The sequence below is a fragment of the Gopherus flavomarginatus genome, chromosome 8 (genome assembly GCF_025201925.1).
Source record: "Gopherus flavomarginatus isolate rGopFla2 chromosome 8, rGopFla2.mat.asm, whole genome shotgun sequence".
Taxonomy (NCBI): domain Eukaryota; kingdom Metazoa; phylum Chordata; order Testudines; family Testudinidae; genus Gopherus; species Gopherus flavomarginatus.
The window spans coordinates 54,635,052-54,656,524 of NC_066624.1; the positions used below are offsets into that span (position 1 = coordinate 54,635,052).

The 21,473-nt window shown below is 47.8% G+C and overlaps 1 protein-coding gene and 1 long non-coding RNA gene across 4 annotated transcripts in view; one reads left to right on the forward strand and one right to left on the reverse strand.

Annotated features, from left to right (window-relative positions):
* LOC127057093 (uncharacterized) overlaps positions 1 to 18,408 on the forward strand; it is a 256,427-nt gene extending 238,019 nt beyond the window's left edge. Inside the window, exon 3 of the long non-coding RNA XR_007775997.1 lies at positions 18,377 to 18,408. This is a non-coding gene — a long non-coding RNA (uncharacterized LOC127057093). The remainder of the gene's footprint in view (positions 1 to 18,376) is intronic.
* The window catches only part of PHKA1 (phosphorylase kinase regulatory subunit alpha 1), a 93,533-nt gene that overhangs the window by 24,854 nt on the left and 47,206 nt on the right, over positions 1 to 21,473 (reverse strand). For 2 of the 3 annotated variants that reach the window (XM_050965363.1, XM_050965362.1), the window contains exons 15-19: positions 15,555 to 15,664; positions 13,354 to 13,498; positions 8,637 to 8,715; positions 6,751 to 6,926; positions 3,139 to 3,300 (exon numbers count right to left, since the gene is read on the reverse strand). In XM_050965363.1, coding sequence (XP_050821320.1) covers positions 3,139 to 3,300; positions 6,751 to 6,926; positions 8,637 to 8,715; positions 13,354 to 13,498; positions 15,555 to 15,664 — 672 coding nt within the window. The remainder of the gene's footprint in view (positions 1 to 3,138; positions 3,301 to 6,750; positions 6,927 to 8,636; positions 8,716 to 13,353; positions 13,499 to 15,554; positions 15,665 to 21,473) is intronic. The other variant, XM_050965364.1, reaches the window with a different exon arrangement.

Consider the following 21,473-nt stretch of genomic DNA (forward strand, 5'->3'; position numbering starts at 1 on the left):
TGGTCAGTGGACCCATCTCCATTACAGATTTCAATCCCATTGTAAACACAACCTGTCTTCTCTGTCTAGGCTAGATCCAACCAACATTATAACCATGCTATCAAAACAGCAACAGCCCTGACCTTTGCAGGGCCGGCACACAACTTGGCAACAGAGTTACACATAATTTGGTCCCAGTGTCTTTGCAAATGAGATGCATTTAGGAAGCAGCAATTTGTAAGGGTTCTGACAGACTTCAGAAGGCTGCTGCCAACTTCTCCTTTCTTATAGCAGACAGGCAGAGTTGGCATCTATACAAGATGTTTTTGTACCCGCTTTTTAGCAATGGTGCATCTGCAAATATGTAAATACTAGCATCAGCTGAGGCCCACATGCATGAGCATGTACATCAGTGCTAGTGGCAATGCAGCCACGTGGATGCTGAAAAAGGGATACAATATTTCCTTACAGCAGACAAGCTCTTTGAGCGAACTCTGTTCTAGGCAAAGCCAGGCAGGGTGTCAATAGGTGAACAGGTCCAGTCTACACAGACAAGAGGCAGTTGGTGGAGAGAGGGGGATGCTTCCAACATGGTAAAATCTGTAGCATAGGCAGGGCTTCTAGTTTGGTCAGTCTAGACTGGCACACAGTGCTGCAACCACAGTAGCAACTAGAACTCCGGTACCCATCAGCCTTGCTGCGTCGTGACATGGCTGTCACTAAGCACTTCGCATCCCAGCCTGGGCAGCACAACTCTGGCAGTGACAGACAAATAGCGGGACAACAGACAAATGGGAAGGAAGTGACTGGAGTATGGAATGTAAAGGGGATGAGGCATCCAGTGAAACAGCTTCCTCTCTCAGCAGCGGAAATATTATGTTTTAGGTGTGTCTGTGGGTGTGTTTGGGGGGGAGGAAAACAACAACCCCACTCAGAGAACGGGGGAAAAGCCCCAACCACCTCACCTCTAAGGCAGTACCTAAGAAACACCTTATGAACCTGATCGGTGACCACACCCGAGACAGACAGGAGAACCCCTGCATCTGACCTACCCTGTGCCAGTCACGGAGGAACTTGAAACCAGGACAGAGAGAAGGGAAAGGGCACTGGGGGGCTGGCTCTGCTCCTGGCCCCACACAGATTTAAATAAGGCTCTATCTACACTGGGGGAAATATAGATAGAGCCCCAATTCCAGGCATTAGGGACCAGCCACAAGTGTGGACCCCCCAATGCAGACAGGCAAACTGCTGTTTACACCAGTTCAGTGCACCCCTGCTTCAAGCTAGATTAAGCTGCACTGGGGTACAATGGTCTGCACCACCCCTGGCTGCAATAGTAGCAAACCTCTAGGGAACCCAAGGCTCAGATGCTGCATGCTCATCGGGGGCAGTTGGCAGAGGATGCTGCAGAGCTCTAGGCCTAAGGAGGCTTTACCTGCTCAAAGGAGGTTAGGTCAGTGCAGAGGCAGGTGTGGGGCTAAGATGCCATCTCCCAATACAAGCAAGAGGGCAAGGATCAACACCAGGACACAGTGTGAGGAATATGCTCCATTAAGGACATTTCTATGCATGATTTCAGTGGCTAGCACAGCTCTGCCATGCTGTTTGTATGCTGGTGTCATCCATGCACTACCCCTGCACTTCTGCAGCATGAGAACTCCAGAATGTGCCATAGGAGTGCTGCCATTTCAGGGTGAGAACTTTCTGAACAAGTCAGAAAGTGGTAAAGAGACCTTTGTCTCCCCATGTGAAATTTGGGTTTGCCCTAGCCGAGGCAGGATTGCTCCTTATGGCCTGTTCACAAGTGTCTGATGCAGGCACTGTTCACTCTGCCACAGGAGGCACCGGGCTGCAAACATCCTTCCTGTCTCAGCCATACATAACAACCAGCCCTGTAACGCTAACAGACTAACGGACAGAGAAAGTCACCGCTACAGTAGAACTCAAAGCTCAGGTACCGTGCTCCACGCTCACCTGGACAGTGTTGCTTTGGCTGTTCAGGCTCCTCCAGTGTACACATCTTTAACTAGCTCACAGCTTCAGCCCTATGACTTACACAGACACAGATATGGTAAAGGTCGGCCCAATGCCCTGGGCTTTACCCGGCTTCCCAAGAAGCAAATAGCTTCCCAGCTAAATTAAACTACGCTACATCAATGGGCCTGCATGACAGAAACCAGGCTGCAAAACCTGGCGATGGAAGGGGCCAATGGAACACGGGGGAAGGATTGGAAAATGCAGCTGTCCCATTTCTAACTTTGAATCCATCCTGCCTACTCACCCCCACTCCCCATTACATTTCCTCTTCCCTGTTGCTCAGTGCCCTTTGCTCACCCTGAGTCCTAGAGCTCCTTTGCCACCTCCCCCGCCCGTGCTTCTGTCAGACACTAACACTTGGTGAATAGATATTATGAGCTACGGAAATGCCAACAGCCATATCTGCTGTGAGACAGGGGAGCAGTCACTTCCGCCTCTAATCTGGGGAGAATAATAAGGAAGGGTAAGTATTCTGACCAAGGCCACAGAAGAAGTCAGTGTCAGAGTCAGGACTGGAAGGCAGCTATCCACTGGCAGCCAGCACACATCTGAGCTACCCCTCCTCGTGGAGAGAGGTCAGTGACTGCTTAGCAGAGAAGCCAGGGCCAGCACTACCACCTCAGCTACTTCACCCCTCTCACCACCCATTGCGGGTCTTGTTGTTCCCTCCATAATCAATGAGGCTGTGAAGCATGCAGCCATTGGCCCAGGGAAAGCTCTGGGGGCCTGAGAAGGGAGCCCCAGGGAGAGTTTCACATCTTCACAGCTGTGCTGTAATACAGGCTTGGCTAGAATCTTCACTTCCAGGGACACCAGGGATGAAAGAAAGATTCACCGTGGCACTGACCCTCTCTAAGGGCTGACTCTCCCATGGCCTGCCATGCCACACTGCTCCTCAATATACCTCGTGCCTGAAATGCCACCCCTGCTGCTCCAGAGGCTGCCAGTCGTGCCAACCTGCCCCAGAGCAAGGGGTGGGAATACCTCCATTGGTGGTGGAAGCCCCCGACCTCCCAGTGAGTCACCTGGGGCCTACAGCTCAACTCTGTAGAGAGGAAGAGTCCATGCACGACCCCAGCCACATGGCTGCTCCCCAGGGGCAGCACCTGGTGTGTTACTCACTTTGTACGTGCAGCTCTTTGGCCTGGGACACCAGGGACATGAGGTCACGAGTGGTGTGCACTGCGGCTCGGAAGCGATGCAGCCCTCCTTTCTGGGCAGCCTTGGGAGCTGTGTGCTCCAAAAGGTGATCTAAATACTGAGCCACTTCATCACAAACGTCAGCTGGAAGAGCAGGCAGAAGAGAGGGGTTTAGTTACTTTATGCCTAGGCTCCCCTGGGTTTTCCTTGCTTTAGGGAGAACTCCATGTTACCAGCACACTGGAGGCAACAGGAGAAGGCGCAGTCTCCCTACACGATGCAGCAACAGCATGCCTGACTCACTCACTAGGCAGACACAGGTACAGCACCAACAGCAGCCTCAGAGAGCAGTTCCTGCATTGGACATGGTTCCAAGTCCCTCCTCTCCACACCTTGCAATGCCTGCCATCAATCCAGTCCTCAGAAACCCAGCATCCAACTCCAGCAGTGCTATCTGTCCCTTCGGTCCTGCTGCTGTTCTCCTTTCTGATGCAGGGTGGGACAGTCAGCTGCAGCACACACATACCAAAGTGAAATCCCTCAACTAAATCAGTCTGGGCTTCGCCAGCCCCCTCCCCTGGCTGCATGTGATCCCAGTGAGAACCCAAAGGAAGCCCAGCTTATCCATCATCCAGGAAATGAGGTAGAGCCTTTCACTGGGTTAGCCCAAGTATTTCAGGCGCATATTTTTATGCTGTTTCTAAAAGCAAGATCAGTATCCATTTAAAAGACAACACCACATTAAATCAATTCAGCACATCTCAAGCATCCAGCACAATTCAACCCTAACTGCCCCAGGGAACAGCCAATAAAGAGTTACTGAGATCACAGTGGGCTTAAGTACAGTCATGACCATGCTCCTTGGTTCCACCTCATACACTTCTCCGGCCTGGCTCTTGGTGAACAGAGCACTGCATTCATTAGGCTCCTGCCAGGTTTCACCAATATCATTCATATCTCTTTTCCTTTATATTAAAAGATATGAGCTCAAACCCTGCAAGACTCCCACAAAGCAAGTCAGCTGGGCCCTGTGGCCCCCGGCCTTGACGTTTCCCATTGGTTTGATACATCCTCTTGTTACTACTTCTCTGCACCCAGACTGAGTTCTTCTGAGCAGGGACTGTCTCTTCCTAGTTGTGCAAGACTCAGCACAGCAGGGCCCTGATGGGACACAAAATGCTATTTCTAATTATGAATAAACTATTCCTAATACATAATCAAGAACCATTAGACAAAGTTTGCCTCCAAGCCATCACAGGTGAGAATGGAAACCCCCTTCTCTTCATCCACCTCTTTTCTATCCCACTAGCCCTCCCACCTGGAGTCAAAACCCAAATAGCCCTGGCACCTGCTGGACCCATTATCTCCTCGCTGCCTGCCCACAGCCCAGGATTAAAGTAACCAAGATATCAGACAAGTCTGGTGTGGGGTGGAAAGGGCTTATATGCAATTAGACTCCTGGCCTGTCCTATGCCTTCTATCATGGCTAGCTGAATACCTCCCCCACTCTGGCATTACCACCACATTGTTAACAGAATCAGTATCGCAGCAAAGCCTTATTGCATTGCACAGTGGCCCAAGAGGCTGCAACACAAAGACAACTTGTGCATTGCCTCACATGGAAGCACTTTGCTGACAGGGCTCTCTCAAGAGTGCACCTCAGATGTTTTCGACACACTCAAGCCACAGTGAAGCAAGCCTGTAGTGTGATTTATACCACTTGCCTACAAAGTCACATGCATGCAGCCGTGCTCGCGCTCTCGCTCTCTCTCTCTCTCTCTCTCTCTCTCTGCGGCAGCAACTGAACATCCTTGGATGGCAGGGTCTGGGTCTTTGCAGATGAGGAGTGACAGATTGCTAGCCCATGCAGTATCGAAGTCAATTAGCCATGCAACATGGAGAACACCATACAGATTTCCGGTACAGTGCACATGCATGAACTGCAGCACTCTGCCTTCTGCAGGAGAACATTTATAGTATAACATAATATAGGTGGATTCTTTGTAAATGCAATGCCGTCAGGATGAAGACCATGACGGTTTCATGCAAAGGTCATGCTGGAACACCCTTGCTTCAACTGTGCATGAGCATGGCCATACAGCTTTCATGTGAACACTTACTCTAGAGCATATACACCTTCATTCGATTTCCTGTACAAACAGTCAAGCCAGTGTTGGGGTCTGGGCATCCATACAGGCAGAGGTATTTCAGCATCTGCCCCATGTTCAGGTCTGAATGGGGCACTTCCCTAGCACCCTGCCTAGCAGGCATCTGGATGGGCTTTCAGACAGGGGCTCTTTGCAATAGTCATAAGCAGAGCCGCCACTCAAAGATACAGTGCAGGGGATTTTTAATCATCTTATGTGGGGCTATGAGATGCTGCAGAAAACATCTGGACTGTAGCCTTGATATCTGGGAAGCTTCAGGAACACTCATCTTTTCTGCTGCCTGAAGGAGGTTCCAGTTAAAAGAGCACATTTGGCCAGAGCAGAGGCTACAACTTAGCCCTACAGCTGCTGCATACAGGCACAGACACAGACACAGACACCTTGCCTATAAGATGCAGGCATCATAGCAAAAGGAAATCTAGATTAGCAGCATGTGCGCCAAAAAGAGGCAAAAAAAGAACTTACAAGGAAAACCTTATGCCAAGTCCAGAGCAGGGATACCAGCTATCTGGGAGTGAGGGTAGATATGCAATAGCAAGCTGATTACAGGCAGTTAATGTCTAAATGGATTAGGGGATAAGTCAAGAGAATAGAGGAGAGTTAAGGAAAGGGATTGGGACAGACACTTGGTTATGAGAGATCTTTGCAAACAAGAGATCGAAGACAACATCACGAGAGAGGAAACAACCAACCTCAGCCAGCTATAGTGGCCCAACCTGGGACGATACCCTTTGCCTTTAGGGCCGGGGTGGTTTTTGTAACAGGGCAACAGATTGCTCTCACCTGGCTCCATATCAGGACATACAGCCCAAGAGACAAGAGCCTTGACTCAGCAAAAGTACTTAAGACCTAAAGTCTTACAAATTTTCCCATAAAACTGACACCTTGGACTCCAAATGGAGCTAGAAAACATTCACTTTCATCAGTTCTTAAAGCCTTCCTTCCAGACTATTTAATGTAGCTAACTGGATGCAGACATATACCATCTCTTCCTAAAGATATCCCAGGATTTTAAACAGGTCCTTTGTAGGTTCTTTGCAATTCAGATCCTATGTGCAACATCACCCTCTGTATTTTCCCGGCACTGGGCCTAAAGCAGAAAGTCAAATTCCTTAGCTTCCAATCAGAACTTCCTCCCCTTGTTCTTGGCTTTTGCCTGTCACACCCACAAAAGCAGAGACTCAATGTCCAGGCCAGTGATCCACCCAGCCCTCAATCCTCCTAATGCTACAGTCATGTTAGAGATACATAGTTAATTGGTGGGGGGGGTCAAGGGAGAACAAAACCAAGGTGGAAATCCAAGTACACTAAAGTTACTGAGGCTCCCTGCTGACAGCCTCAGAGTTAATTGGTTTATTGATAAGCATAGCACTCCTGAGCACAGCCTATTCCAGCACACCAAGGTCACCAACCTCTTCCTCCTTACCATCATCCGCTAATTGAAAGCCATGCAGCCACTCCTCGGGATTGAGCTCACTGTAGCTGTCAATGCTGAGCCCGTAATCATCAGCATAGAGCTTACCCTCTGGCCCGGGATCCATGAAGCTGAGATGCGTGCAACACGAAGTTGTCAGGAACTCAGACAACTTACCCGTTTGGGTCCTGGGCGAGACAGAGAGGAGAGGTCAGATCAGAAGTGCCATGGGCTTGTTCTGCTAGCTCTGCATCAGGCTGAGGACCCAATGGGGCCAATGGAACTGTAGCATACTGGCTAGCATGGTGTCCACATGCACTGCCCACTACTGGCTGGAACGTCAGACTGCTCAGCGAGCCCTAGACCGCTACAGCCCTCAATGGGGATATTGTCCAATACTGTGACCATCATCAAGTGTGATTTGACCTTAGATCTCTTAAGAGACAAACCTTTAATGGCTTTAACCTTTATCAGGCGCGACCTCTGCAGGCCTGGAGAAGCAATAAATGAAAACCCATCCAGTACTGCATATTTCTTTTGCACCTGACAGTGATCAAGCTAAGCAAGAGGGATGCAAACAAAGCATAGGGAGCCATGCTTTCTTCGGCTTAGAAATTTAGGGGTGGGAGAGGGAGAGTCAGAAGAAAGGCCACTGGAGAAAGATATCCACAGCCACCAAAGCAGAATGGGACAGATTGATTGACAGAGTTATTGAGAGGTCAGAACACTACATAAAAACAGATGCCGAGTTAGCTGGAAAGAGGAAGAGGCTCTAAGAATGTGAATGTCTCTTTAAACCTCTATTACAGAACACACTGCTGAGGCAGCATTTGTACCACAGCCACCCCCTCCAGCTAGGAATTGGAACTTCAGAAAGAGGGAGGAATGCCTAAGGGTCTACCTGAAATCACCTTGCAAATAAACATGAACCAGGTAACATAATGCCTCTTGGTGGGTTGTTGGCAGTAGGGGTGAAACTTCGGACCTCTGGACCTAGATGTACAGCCCTCTCCTGCCTGAGCTAAGACCCAGCTCTGGTAGCTCAACGACTATAGTAGACTTATATACCTCTTTGATCCAGCCACTAGAGGAGGACAAAGCACCCAGACATGGCCAAAACTGGACTATGGGACCAGACATGGGGTGGGAACAGAGGGCAGGTCCCGTAGGTCACTCAGGGACCAAAGGGAAAATTTAGAGAATTTTTCTTTTCTGCAGTATACAAATCCAACCCCAAGCTATTCACCGCCATGCACAGTGCCTCCTCCTCTATGCAATGTAGTCCCATTGATAACTACCTCTGCTATTTATAAAACACCCACCACTGCAATATCAAAGTATTGGACACTAGGAATGGGAATAAGGGTTTGTAGGGTTAGCTCATGGCACTGATCTGGGACAAGACTGCACAGTGCTTGGCAGGTTCCCAGCTGATGCGTTGGTTTATGTCCCTGTGCAGACTTTATAACTGAAGGTTTAGTAAAAACACCTCCTGTTGCAAAGTACTTCAAATCCCCTTCTCTGGGACCTCTTGTGCCCATGGGTAGGAGGAGCACTCCTCCTCCCCACCACGTCCCAGGCTGAACAGGGTAAAACAGGGCCTCTCTTTGAGCTGAAAGGTATGCCAAACCCGACCACTTTGCCCCTAGGGCTTTAAAGGCCTTGGATTACCCCAGAGTGGGGACTGAGGGACAAGGTTACTACCAAGTAGGAATGCTCAAACATGTCATCATGAGGGGAGATTGCTGGGCGTTTATTAAGCTGAGACTGCATCTGCTCAGATCAGAGCTGGCTGGCAATGCTTTGCACAGGGGCATTCCTTCAACCCCTGCTTCACACAGTCCTTGGAGCACATCAGCCGGCGGGTACACGCTATGGCAACAGTAGCTCTTGCTTACCTTGCCCCACCAAAATACCCATCTTGCAGCTTCCTCAGCATTGCCAGCACCGTCGGGTGGATGCTGGTTCCAGTTTCATCTGTCACAAAGAGATACCAGCCATGAGAATGACTCAAGGGAGACACATTCATTTAGAATCTCACTGCAATCCAGACAGGGCATTTTGTTTTATAGCATTTATTATTCTCTCCAACCACTGGAAGGACAACTCCATGAAGACCCTTCCTGCATGCCCAACATACAGAGACTTTTCCCCACCTCCGTTTTATTCTAAAAAATAGCTTCCCTGGTCACCCAAAGACCTAGCTGTTGTGTTGGGACACAGGGCATGGCTACACTATAAACTTAAATCAATCAGCCTATGCTAGGTCAAATTACAGCCCAGCTCACATCCACACTACCCTCCGTCGGTCATTGTTGCACATCCTCACCAGGAGCGCTTCTACCTTCTTAAGAGGGGTGGCAGAGGGGAGCGCTGAGAGCCTGGGCTCTCAGCTCCATGCACAGCTCCTCCCTGGGCAGCCTCCCATCCATCCCAGGGAGACAGCCCGAGCTGTGAGGTGGACTTTGTCAGTTTCACAGCTCCAGCACAGAACCCTGAAATTAACAAGAATGACAGCCAACACCCAATGGAGCTGACACTGTGTCGTCCTAATGACATCAACATAAGCCCTACACCGCTTGAGGAGGTGGAGTTATGATGTCAGTGTAGTAGGGCATGTACATGTAGTATGGCACTTAGATCAACGCAAGCTGCTTTATGTCAACTTAACTCTAGTTTAGGTCAGGTCACAGTCTTATTTTGTAGCACAGACCAGGCCTAAAGAGGCTCCCCTTTTCTCTTTAGCAGGCTGCCTTCCACTGAAGCACCAAGCAGTAACAAGGTAATTTAACATTCAAGACACATCCAGCCAGGACTTCTAGGGAGCCCCAGGCATAAGCAGTTGTGTGCTGTGCTAGGCCTGGCCTATACCCTCGTGTGGGGCTCAGAGTGATAGTCAACACACTGCAGCTTACCACCCATGCAGTGGCAAGATACATAGCGAAAGAGACAGAGAGTTAGTCAGGGCAAGGAGATCAGTCCTTCTGCCCAACAGGCAGTCTCCATAATTGAGGTACCTCATTAGGAGGTGTAACAAGGTTGATTAGGTACCTCTAAAAGTGACCAGAGGTTTCCTAATCATGTTAGGAGAACAATGGTCATTTGAACTGTAACAGATAGCGTATACTGTTGCTCAAAGACTAGACATCAGCATGAGTCAGCTGGATTGACTACTGCAGTGAGGAGACATGAGAGAGTTATAGAGTGGGACGGAGAGATGGAAATGCTCTTTGTCCCTCTTTTAGGGGAAAAGATGACTAAGGGACAGTCAATTTAATTCAAAGGCAGCAATTTTAAGGGCAATAAAAGGAAATACCTTTTTACACAATGCATAACATGTGGAACTCATTGCCACTAGATACAGAGCCCAAGAGTGTAGCGGGATTCAAACAAAAGGGTTAGACCTTTTCATAGATGGATGATGAGGACGTAAGCCCTCATGCTTCTCAGCATTAACCAATCACTAAGGCTAGGAAGGCACTGCAGTTATTGCAGGTTATTCCATAGTTGTCTGTCAAGTTTTCTTGCACGCCCTCTGAAGCAGGTGGCATTGAAGCCAGGACACTTGGCTGATCCAATCCTAGTTCTTCTACAGAACTACAGGCTTCCAAAAGGGCTTTTTTTTTTTTTTTTTTTTGCACCAAGTCATCTTCCCAACTGCTCTTCTAGAGAGACCTCCAAGAGGGCAGCCAGAAAGCCTCTCATTAAGGGACGGAGTGTTGGGAATGAGCTTGAACATCAATAGCAGACAGAGAGAGAGAGAAATTAACAAAGAATGGGTGAGAGCAAAGGTGACTCCACCCAGCCTCAGGAGATGGTTCATCCTCTCCTTAAATCAAAGGGACCCATGACCCAGTAGAACCTCTCCCTCCAATGCAGGATTGTTTCCTAGCGTGCGTGGACTTGAGTTCTGTCCAGGCTGATTATTTAAGTTGTGCCAAGCAATGGGGCTCCCTCCACTTTCCCCAAGCCAAGAAGTTTCACTACAGAACCAAGCCAGCAACAAGCCATGAGGAGCAAGTTCCTCTGCCAAACATGACAATGGAAGAGATCACACCCTGGAACAGGAACGGCTTCAGCACAGGTGAGATGTCCTCTAGGCAAATCTCAGCTGTCTCAAGGGAGTGCCTTTGTTCCAGAGTTACCTCGTGATCAAACAACCTCCCTGTAATGTCACAGGCCACTTATGCACCTGACAGGCTGGAGGAGATCAGGGAGGAATGTCCATATGGGAAAGAAGCAAGGGCAGCTAGTCTTCAAGAAGGAAACAGATGATGAGTAGGCAGGATATAAAGTCTTTCCCAGATGCCAGTCTCATAGGGGGATCCCAGCCAGACTGCCATGGGCAGGCAAAACAAACCCATTCTAAGCACTTAGGATTTATACTGACAGGGCCTGGGCTGCAAGCACAGCCAGCCCAACTTGAGGGCTTCCAGGGACAGGGCTGCTGCAGGGAGGGGAATGAAATATCATCCCCAGATATTAGAGTTCAGGGGAACTGCAGGAAAAGCAATAGGATGCCACAGCAAGGAGCACATTAGAAATACCCAGACTGGGCTTAAAATAGACTGAGGCAACAGTGAAAATGAGAGGGGCAGGATGAGGAAAGTCCCCCTCTGCATGGAGGGCCAACGGTAGGGCTGGCTAGCCAGGGAAGAACGGTTCTGTTCCTTGTTTCTGGGCTTGGATGGAGCCACTGCTCACTTTGCCAATACTTTATTGGTTCTTTTTCCTTCACAACTATTTAACAAAAACTTTCTTTTTTTAAGTGATGGAGGAAGGTGGAGGGGAGGGAAGTGGAAAAACAAAAATGAAAATTCAGATGGAAATTGTTGCAAATTACGACATCCTAGATGAGGCAGTTTTTTCTACAAAGTAGTGTTTCATTCGTCAAAATTCAACCAGCTCAAGCCAACAGCAGAGCTCTAGGCTGGCATGGACTCTGGAGATACCCGCAATGTCTCAAGGCACAGGCACTTCCTACAGGCAGGGAGGGAGGCATCTAACACTGCTGTTTTGCCAATATTGCACAACGCAGCCTCTTTAGCAAAGATCTGCATTCTAAGACAACTGTGAGTTGAGCTCTCGGCCCCAGTGGTGTCCAGTCTGACCCTTTCCTCATGATGCAGTGCCTTCCACAGCAAGGCAAGCTATTCACAGGTATGACATTATTGACATGAACTGTGACCGTATAGATCATTGTTGCAACCAAGGTCCTATAAAAAGCAACAAGAGTGTCCTGTGGCACCTTATAGATTAACAGAAGTTACACCAAATCTTATACAAAAGAGATCAAGTAAGGTATCTATGAAGGGTTATGATTATGCTAACTGTATGCATGTATCATTTTTGTATTTAAAGTCATAAGTATTGGCCCTATACCTGTTTCAAATGTCAACTCCTGGTGTAACACCCACAAAGTAATCAGCCAGATATGCCATGCAAGATATCTGCAAACATGTTATAATTTGCCAGACATGATCATCTTGTTTATGTGTTTGTATCTCCTTTGTATTATGAGTTATAAATGTCTGTCTGTATTTCAAATTTGGCCTATGCTTCTGCATGACACCCCAGACAGTTTGGCATCAGCAAAATGGGCCATCAAGCAGACAAAATAAAGGATCATCAGCTATATAACTGACCCATTGAGAGAAGGCAGATACACCTTGTGACTCAGCAAGGCATGCAGGGACATGCCTATGGAGAGAACTCTAAGGCTTCCAAGCCATGTGCTAGGCAGCTTGTGTTTGAAACAAAGGAAACACAGGCCACATGGCAAGAGATTATAAAGGGCAGCTGCATCTTCTCCATTTTGTCTTCAGTCCTGCTGCTGACCTCTGCAGGAACTGTGCTTGAAACTGAAGCTCTGAACAAAGGACTGAACAACCCATCCAAGCTGGGATGTTTGTACTCCAGAGACTTGACTGGTTTAAATCAGCAGTAATCGCATCAAGCCTGAAACAAGCCTGAACTAAGAACTTGCAATTGTTGTATGTATTTGATTCCATTTAACCAATTTTAACTCATCTATATTTCTTTCTTTTTATGAATAAACCTTTAGATTCTAAAGGATAGGCAACAGCATGATTTGTGGGTAAGATCTGACTGGTATATTGAGCTGGGTCTGGGGCTTGGTCCTTTAGGATCAGGAGAACCTTTTTTCTTTTACCGGGGTTTTGGTTTTCATAATCATTCATCCCCATACAAAGTGGCACTGGTGGTGATACTGGGAAACTGGAGTGTCTGAGGGAATTGCTTGTATGACTTCTGGTTAGCCAGTGAGGTAACACCAAAGTGCTCTCTGGCTGGTTTGGCGTGCCTTAGTAGTAAAGGACCCCCAGCCTTGGGATGTGACAGCCCTGCTCTAAGCAATTTGTCCTGAATTGATACTATCAGTTGTGCCCCACCAAAGGCCGCTTTGTTACAACAGATCAGAGCATGACAGCACAGCTCTGCCTCCTTCCCATTGATCAGCTGGGGCCTTTGGACCAGCTCCACAGAACTTTAGTGCAGCTCTGCTAGGTGCTGGGGCCAAGAGGCTACGCTGCGTTTAAGGGATGCATTGACTTTGCTTTTCTGAATACGCAGAGAGACAGGCCAGAGGGCCTTTACCAAGCATGGTTTGCGAGATGGGGAAGGTGATTGTCGGCCGTCCAGTCATCCTCCAGCGGCTGCACAGGTAGGAGAGGTCTGTCCGCAGCATCTCCACGATCATCTTGTTGTCCAAGGCCAAGTAGAACTGCTGCTGATCGATGAACTGCAGGGGACACGGGAGTAGAGGTGAGCGTGAGAGGATGAAAGCCACAAGGACTCAGACTGCTACTGCAGCACAGGGAGAGGTGGGAAGTGGACCATTCATGGGACAAAGGAGCAAAGCTAGAAAGGGCTTCTGCAACAGCACAGCAAGCGGGTCAGTCCATTGCCATGGATTGGTTCTGGGGCATCTGCAGGATTTAGGGGTCTTACAGGTGGCATGTGCTGTAGGCTGCATGAGTGCAAGACAGGCAATGCTGGAGAATCACAGAAGTTGTATGGGAGTAGCTAGTTCTTGGCTGCTAGGTCCCACTGGAAATCCTTTCTACATAACCTGCCTGGAGATTGACAACCCCAGATTCAAGACAACCCCAGATTCAAGACTCCTTCTTTAGGCATGGCTGCCAGCTCTCCAGCTGATAGGCAGGTGTGGGAAGGTGTTAATGCTGTCATACAGGGGTGGGAACCTGCTCGCTGTCACAGAGTAATTAACCAGGGAATCTGTGGCAGTGACACTTCTGGAGAGAAGAGCAATGGGCACTGCTGAGCAGCATCCTGCTGTGAGAGGAAGTGCCCTTCCACTGCAATTTTAGCAGCTACTTTAGTGATAAAGCACACATCAATAAAGAGAAAGACCAGATTTCAATAGCTCTGTAGCAAGGCATTTAACAGCAGGTGCTGCATACACAGATTCAGTTAAATCGCTGTTAGATGAATGCCCTCATCTGGGTGGCAATTGGGGGGGGGGTGTCACTTCTTTCCCACACAGTCTGCTTCTCTCCCCACTTACCTTCACACCACCTATAAAACACAAGTCATCAGCCCAAGAGACACAAGCGTAGCTGCTGTATCATCTTGGTGACTGGAGCTCTGACTGCTCTGTTCTCTCCTGACAGCCTGTGGATTTTAGGCTGGGCTGACAGCCTCCATTTGTCTACAGAGCTGCAGATGGTGCAGACTTCACAGCCTCTCCAGTGTGCATAGCCCTGATGCAGAGAAGTCACCTGCTGCAGCAAGAGGACGACCTGCCTCTGCCTACACAGCCCTCAGGTTCTCTGTCAAGCCTGCCAGCCTGGGGGACAGTTGGCAGGAGATTTTAATTGCCTACCTACTCTCTACATATAGGAGCCATGGAGCAGCCTGCTGCACCCTGGCTTTTGATCATTGCACGCCTAGGTGGGGCTAGAACCAGGGACCTAGAAGGTGAAAATTTCCCTGCTCTATTACCAATCCCTCTTGGTGTTCTTAAAAAGGAGGAAACCAAGAGGTTTTACAGTTTGCCACAGTCAAGGTCCTTTTCCTAATTTCTCCCTATTCACAGCAGCCTCTAGAGGGCTGCCCTGTTTGTGAAGAAAAGGAAGAATTGCTTATAGGAGCACTTTCTACCCATACACTCAGTGCTTCCCCAACCAGGAGGCTCTAGCTGTTCCCTTTCCCGTTTTGTGAGGCTCTCTCCATAAACTGCTTTGTTGGTACACCCAGCTGCAAGGCCTTGACCACCATGGCATCACATGGCACCACAGGCAGCCACGCTGTTCCCAGGACTGGCTGAGCGAAGAGACATTTCCTTCCATTGCCTATGCACACACTGCTTTTATGGTAGGGTCCACGCAGGGGCTGGCCTGCTGTCATGGATCACTTTCTTTAAAAAACAACAGCATTGAAGCACCTGCTATGGAGAAACCGACAGAGGTTTCTGTGGACTGGGTCAAGATTGGCAGGCCCCATCTCTGACTTTGTGCCTCTTTGAGGGACCAGATAGGTGGACCAGCCTTTTATTGGCGCAGCCTCTGTTGGTGAGAGAAACTAAGAAGAAGAGCTCTGTGTGGCTTGAAATCTTGCTGCTCTCATCAACAGAGGCTAGTCCAGTAAAAAGACATTCCCTCCCCAACCTTGTCTTTCTAATACCCTGGGATCCACATGGCTACAGCTACACTTAGCAGTTTGCAGTATCCTTTAAAAAGAAGCCTGTGCTTCGAGCCATAAAGGCCATGCACCTACCTGGTTGGAGCTGCACCGCTTACACATCTCCTACCATGACAAACAGCCCAACAACCTACCTGGGGTGTAAAGGTGAAGATGTTCTTTCTGATGTTGTAGAGCTTGGATGTGCCCAGGACTCCCATGTACCGGAAGGGTCGTCCACTCAGATTCATTCGCTTGTTGCGACCTGTGAGAAGTGGAAAGAGGAGAGGTCAATGCCTCTGTTACTGAAATGCTTTGAGAGGACACCTAAGACAGGACATTTGAGCAAAAAGACTCAGGCTCAACAGCTGTCCACTTGCAAAGAAACCCACTTGATTCAAGACACATCTGGAGCAAGAGTGTTTCCAATAGTGATAATCTTGTTACTTTTGGACAACGCTTTGGTTCGAGGACAGCTCCCCACTCTGGATGTGCTATGCTGCACCCTAGGCATTATAGCCCATTTGAGCACTAGACCGGGACTCTGGAGATTTGGGTTCTATTCCTGCATCTGGCCTCCTGGATGATTTTGGGCAAGTCACAAGGCTGCTTTATGCCTCAGTTTCTCCATCTGTAAAACTGGGACAATACTGCTAAGAAAAAGTGCTAGATAAGAGCTAGGGACTCATTATTATGCCCTGTTCCAACATGCTTCTTGCACTGGAGAGTTAACATTTACAGCCCTCCCACTGGATCAGGTTCTATTGTTATCGTTGTAGAGAAACTGAAGATTTGTGGCTTAAATGAAATCCAGCTGCTAGAACAGTCACATGCTTCCTCCTTTGAACTCCTAGGTCCCACACTGCTTGTGCCAGGATGTTCGAGTCCCTTGTTAATATACTGGCACCAGTGAATGAAGGCTTTCCCTACCATCATGCAGCAAATCCCAGGCAGTGGGGTGCACAGACATCCCTGAGCAGAACATGCAGTGGGGAAGCTATTTGGTATGTAAATGAAGATGTGCTCTCAGAAAAGAGGAAGGAGACAGTGTGATGTTGCATTTCATATGTTTTATGGAAATGTGCTTATGAACATGACTATGGGCTGGTCTACACTACGGGGGAAAATCGATCTTAGATACACAACTTCAGCTACGTGAATAACGTAGCTGAAGTCGAAGTATCTAAGATCGAATTACTCACCGTCCTCACGGCGCGGGATCGATGTCCGCGGCTCCCCCTGTCGATTCCGCAACTCCGTTCGGGTTGGTGGAGTTATGGAAATCGATATAAGCGCGTTCGGGGATCGATATATCACGTCTAGATGAGATGCGATATATCGATCCCCGAGCAATCGATTGCTACCCGCCGACACGGCGGGTAGTGAAGACGTACCCTATGATGTAACTGGAATATGCTTTATGCAAAAGGTCTCTTGTAAGATATCATAACCAGCGGAGGGCAATGGTACATGACTTACAAGGAAAGGCTGAGGGAACTGGGCTTATTTAGTCTGTAGAAGAGAAGAATGAATGAGGATCTGATAGCAGCCTTCAACTACCTGAAGGGGGGTTCCAAAGAGGATGGAACTAGGCTGTTCTCAGTGGTGGCAGATGACAGAACAAGAAGCAATGGTCAAGTTGCAGTAGGGGAGGTCTAGGTTGGATGTTAGGAAACACTATTTCACTAGGAGGGTGGTGAAGGACTGGAATGGGTTACCTATGGAGGTGGTAGACTCTCCATCCTTTGAGGTTTTTAAGGCCCGTCTTGACAAAGCCCTGGCTGGGATGATTTAGTTAGGAATTGGTTCTGCTTTGAGCAGGGGATTGGATAGATGACCTCCTGAGATCTCTTCCAACCCTAATACTCTATAACAAAGGTTATAACCTACTGAAATATATTCCTCCTATTTGTATGCATGTATCATTCTTGTATCTGAAGCTAGAAATATAAAATATAACTCTGAGGTCCTATTGCAGTTATGCAAAGTGTGGGCCATTAATGGTGGTTTAGAATGCTGATGGCTCCCATTGACTAGGACAATTGCTTGTAAATGGTTTATTTACCTGCATGACTTCCTGTGTACTCGCAAAACGAACAGGAGTACTTGTGGCACCTTAGAGACTAACAAATTTATTTCAACATGAGTTTTCATGAGCTACAGCTCACTTCTTCGGATGCACAGAATGGAACACACAGACAGGAGATATTTATACATACAGAGAACATAAAAAGGTGGAAGTATGCATAGCAACAGGAAGAGTCTAATCAATTGAGATGAGCTATCATCAGCAGGAGAAAAAAAACTTTTGAAGTGATAATTAAGATGACCCATAAAAGGTGTGAGGAGAACTTAACATAGGGAAATAGATTCAATTAGTGTAATGACCCAACCATTCCCAGTCTCTGTTTAAGCCTGAGTTAATTGTATCTAATTTGCATATTAATTCAAGTTCAGCAGTCTCTCTTTGGAGTCTGTTTTTGAAGTTTTTTTGTTGCAAAACTGCCACCTTCAAGTCTGTCACTGAGTGGTTAGAGAGGTTGAAGTGTTCTCCCACTGGTTTTTGAATGTTATGATTCCTGATGTCAGATTTGTGTCCATATTCCTTTGCGTAGACTGTCCGGTTTGGCCAATGTACATGGCAGAGGGGCATTGCTGGCACATGATGGCATATATCACATTGGTAGATGTGCAGGTGAACGAGCCCCTGATGGCATGTGATGTGATTAGGTCCTGTGATGGTATCACTTGAATAGATATGTGGACAGAGCTGGCATCGGGCTTTGTTGCAAGGATAGGTTCCTGGGTTAGTGTTTATGTTGTGCGGTTGTTGGCGAGTATTTGCTTCAGGCTGGGAGACTGTCTATAAGTGAGGACTGGCCTGTCTCCCAAGATCTGTGAGAGTGAGGGATCATCTTTAAGGATAGATTGTAGATCTTTGATGATGCGCTGGAGAGGTCTTAGTTGGGGGCTGTAGGTGATGGCTAGGGGCGTTCTGTTATTTTCTTTGTTGGGCCTGTCCTGTAGTAGGTGGCTTCTGGGTACTCTTCTGGCTCTGTCAATCTGTTTTTTCACTTCAGCAGGTAGGTATTGTAGTTTTAAGAATGCTTGATAGAGATCTTGTAGGTGTTTATCATCTCTGTCTGAGAGATTGGAGCAAATATGGTTGTATCTTAGAGCTTGGCTGTAGACAATAAATCATGTGGTGTGTCCTGAATGGAAGCTAGAAGCATGTAGGTAAGTATAGTGGTCAGTGGGTTTCCGGTATAGGGTGGTGTTTATATGACCATCGCTTATTAGCACAGTAGTGTCTAGAAAATGGACCGCTTGTGTGGATTGGTCTAGGCTGAGGCTGATGGTGGGATGGAAGTTGTTAAAATCATGGTGGAATTCCTCAAGGGCTTCTTTTCCATGAGTCCAGATGATGAAGATGTCATCAATGTAGCGCAAGTAGAGTAGGGACGTTAGGGAACGAGAGCTAAGGAGGAGTTGTTCTAAGTCAGCCACAAAGATGTTGGAATACTGTGGGGCCATGCGGGTACCCATAGCAGTGCCGCTGACTTCAAGGTATATATTGTCCCCAAATGTGAAATAGTTGTGGGTGAGGACAAAGTCACAAAGTTCAGCCACCAGGTTAACCGTGATATTATCGGGGATACTATTTCTCATGGCATGTAGTCCATCTTTGTGTGGAATGTTGGTGTAGAGTTCCTGTGTACTGTGGGCCAACCCAGGAAGCATGGAGACAAGAGGGGTCTTACAGTGACATGTTACCATGTCACAAGATACCGGAATCCATCTTAATTCTTGTACTTTTTCACTGATGAGGCTGGGGTGGGGACAAGCAGATTCCCGCCTTGTGTCAAAGCTATAAAAGGGAGGGGAGCAGGACAAAAGAGGACGCCAGTCATGAGAAAACCCCTGCGTACCACCTGAGATGTCTGCTGGAACTAACACGGACTGTACCAGGAGAAAGGATTGGGCCTAGACTATGAAGGAGCTGTGAAAGAAGCTTATTAGAACATCTTTGAGAGTGAGATATTACCTGTTATCAGTTTATTAGTGTATTAGGCTTAGACTTGCATGTTTTTGCTTTATTTTGCTTGGTGACTTACGTCATTCTATTACTTGAAACCAATTAAATCCTACTTTTTATACTTAATAAAAATCACTTCTGTTTATTAATAAACCCAGAGTAAGTGATTAATACCTGGGGGAGCAAACAGCTGTGCATATATTTATAGAGGGCGGACAGTTTATGAGTTTACCCTATATAAGCTTTATACAGAGTAAAACTGATTTATTTGGGGTATGGATCCCATTGGGAACTGGGTGTCTGAGTGCTGGAGACAGGTAACCTGCTCAGCTGTTTTCAGTTCAGACTGCAGCTTTGGGGGTCTGGACCAGACCTTGGGTCTGTGTTGCAGCAGGCTAGCATGTTTGGTTCAACAAAACAGGGTTCTTGAGGTCCCAAGCTGGAAGGGAAAATGAGCTCAGAGGTAATTTCAGCACATCAGGTGACAGTCCCAAGGGGGTCTCTGTGACCCATTATAGGCAGATTTTCAAGAAGCTGTAGGCTGTGCTAGCAACGCGTTTCACAGGGCTTTCAGGAGTACTGGCTGGAGCTACACAAAGCAAAAGGTTGGGATAGGACTTGAGAGGTCTCCCTTCCCCAAGCAATCCCTTCACAACACCCAGCATCTGGTTCAAAACAGGTCCCTTCTAGAGATCAAGCAAGCAACACAAGAGGGGACGGCTGAAGAGTTAGCAGTCTCTAGAGGAAGAGGGAAGGAGCGTCAGCATTAATTCAGACCTCCCTCGCCTGCATTCAACTGGCCATAGGAAGAGAGAAGAGGTCAAGGGCTTTGGATGATAACAGGGCTCTTGTCTTTTTGAAGTGTTCCCTTATCTCAGTGGCTCTCAACCTTTCCAGACGACTGTACCCTTTTCAAGAGTCTGACTGTCTTATGCACACCAAGTTTCACTTCACTTGAAAAATACTTGCTTACAAAATCAGAGCTAAAATACAAAAAAAACTGTCTCAGCAGAGGGTTACTGACAAACTGCTGACTGACTCTCTCATTTTTGCCATGTAATTATAAAATAAAAACAGAATATAAATATTGTACTTACATTTTAGTGTAAACTGTATAAAGCAGCATAAACAAGTCATTGTCTGTATGAAATGTTAGTTTGTACTGACTTTACTCATGCTTTTCCTGTAGCCTGATGCAAAACTAGACAAATATCTAGATGAGTTGATGTACCTCCTGGCAGAGCTCTGCGTATCCCCAGGGATACATGCACCCCTGCCTTATCTAGATGACAAAAGAGTTCAGACTCCAACTGACCTTTCACCCTCCATGCCCCTTGTCAGACTTTCGGCCCATGAAAGCTGCCTGGACAGTCAGAGGGTACGGAGCCCGTTGGAGGTCTGCATCTAGGAGCCCAGCATCACAGCATCTGGGCTGCAGGCTCTGCACTGGAGGTTGTGAGGTTTTTAAATGAGGGGAAAACCATTTCCATCGATCTATGGCTCTGTTGAAACTTGTTATAACAAGATCTAGATTTGGAAGCAAGCTTGACCAACGTGGCCATATTGATGGCAGCCTGGGCTTACAGTCAGCAGGATGGAGACCGATGTTGGTGCTTGAAAGAGGGATTTGGGGAGGGGGATTGGGGGAGAAGAGAGAGAGACAGAGAGAGAGAGAGAGAGAGAGAGAGAGAGAGAGAGAGAGATGGGTGGTGACAAGGCTGTAGGGAGCTCTCCCAAGAGTCCGTTGCCGACTACATGAGCGGGGTTAAAAGGTGTGCAGGGACCATTAGAGAAAAAAAACCATACCTGTGTTCAGTCAGGAAAGGGTTACTGGCAGCCTCATGACATTCTCCAACAAAAAAATGGGGGTGGGAGGGGAAGGAGCTGATAGTGTCAAGGGAACTGCCACAGCTGAGACAAGACTTGCTGCTCCGCTGGCCATTAGTGCACATTGGAAAGTCAGACACAGGGAGGATCGAGTCATTTCCCAAGCTGCCTTTCCCTGTCCCATCCAGATGTTCTATCACCCCCTACCCCA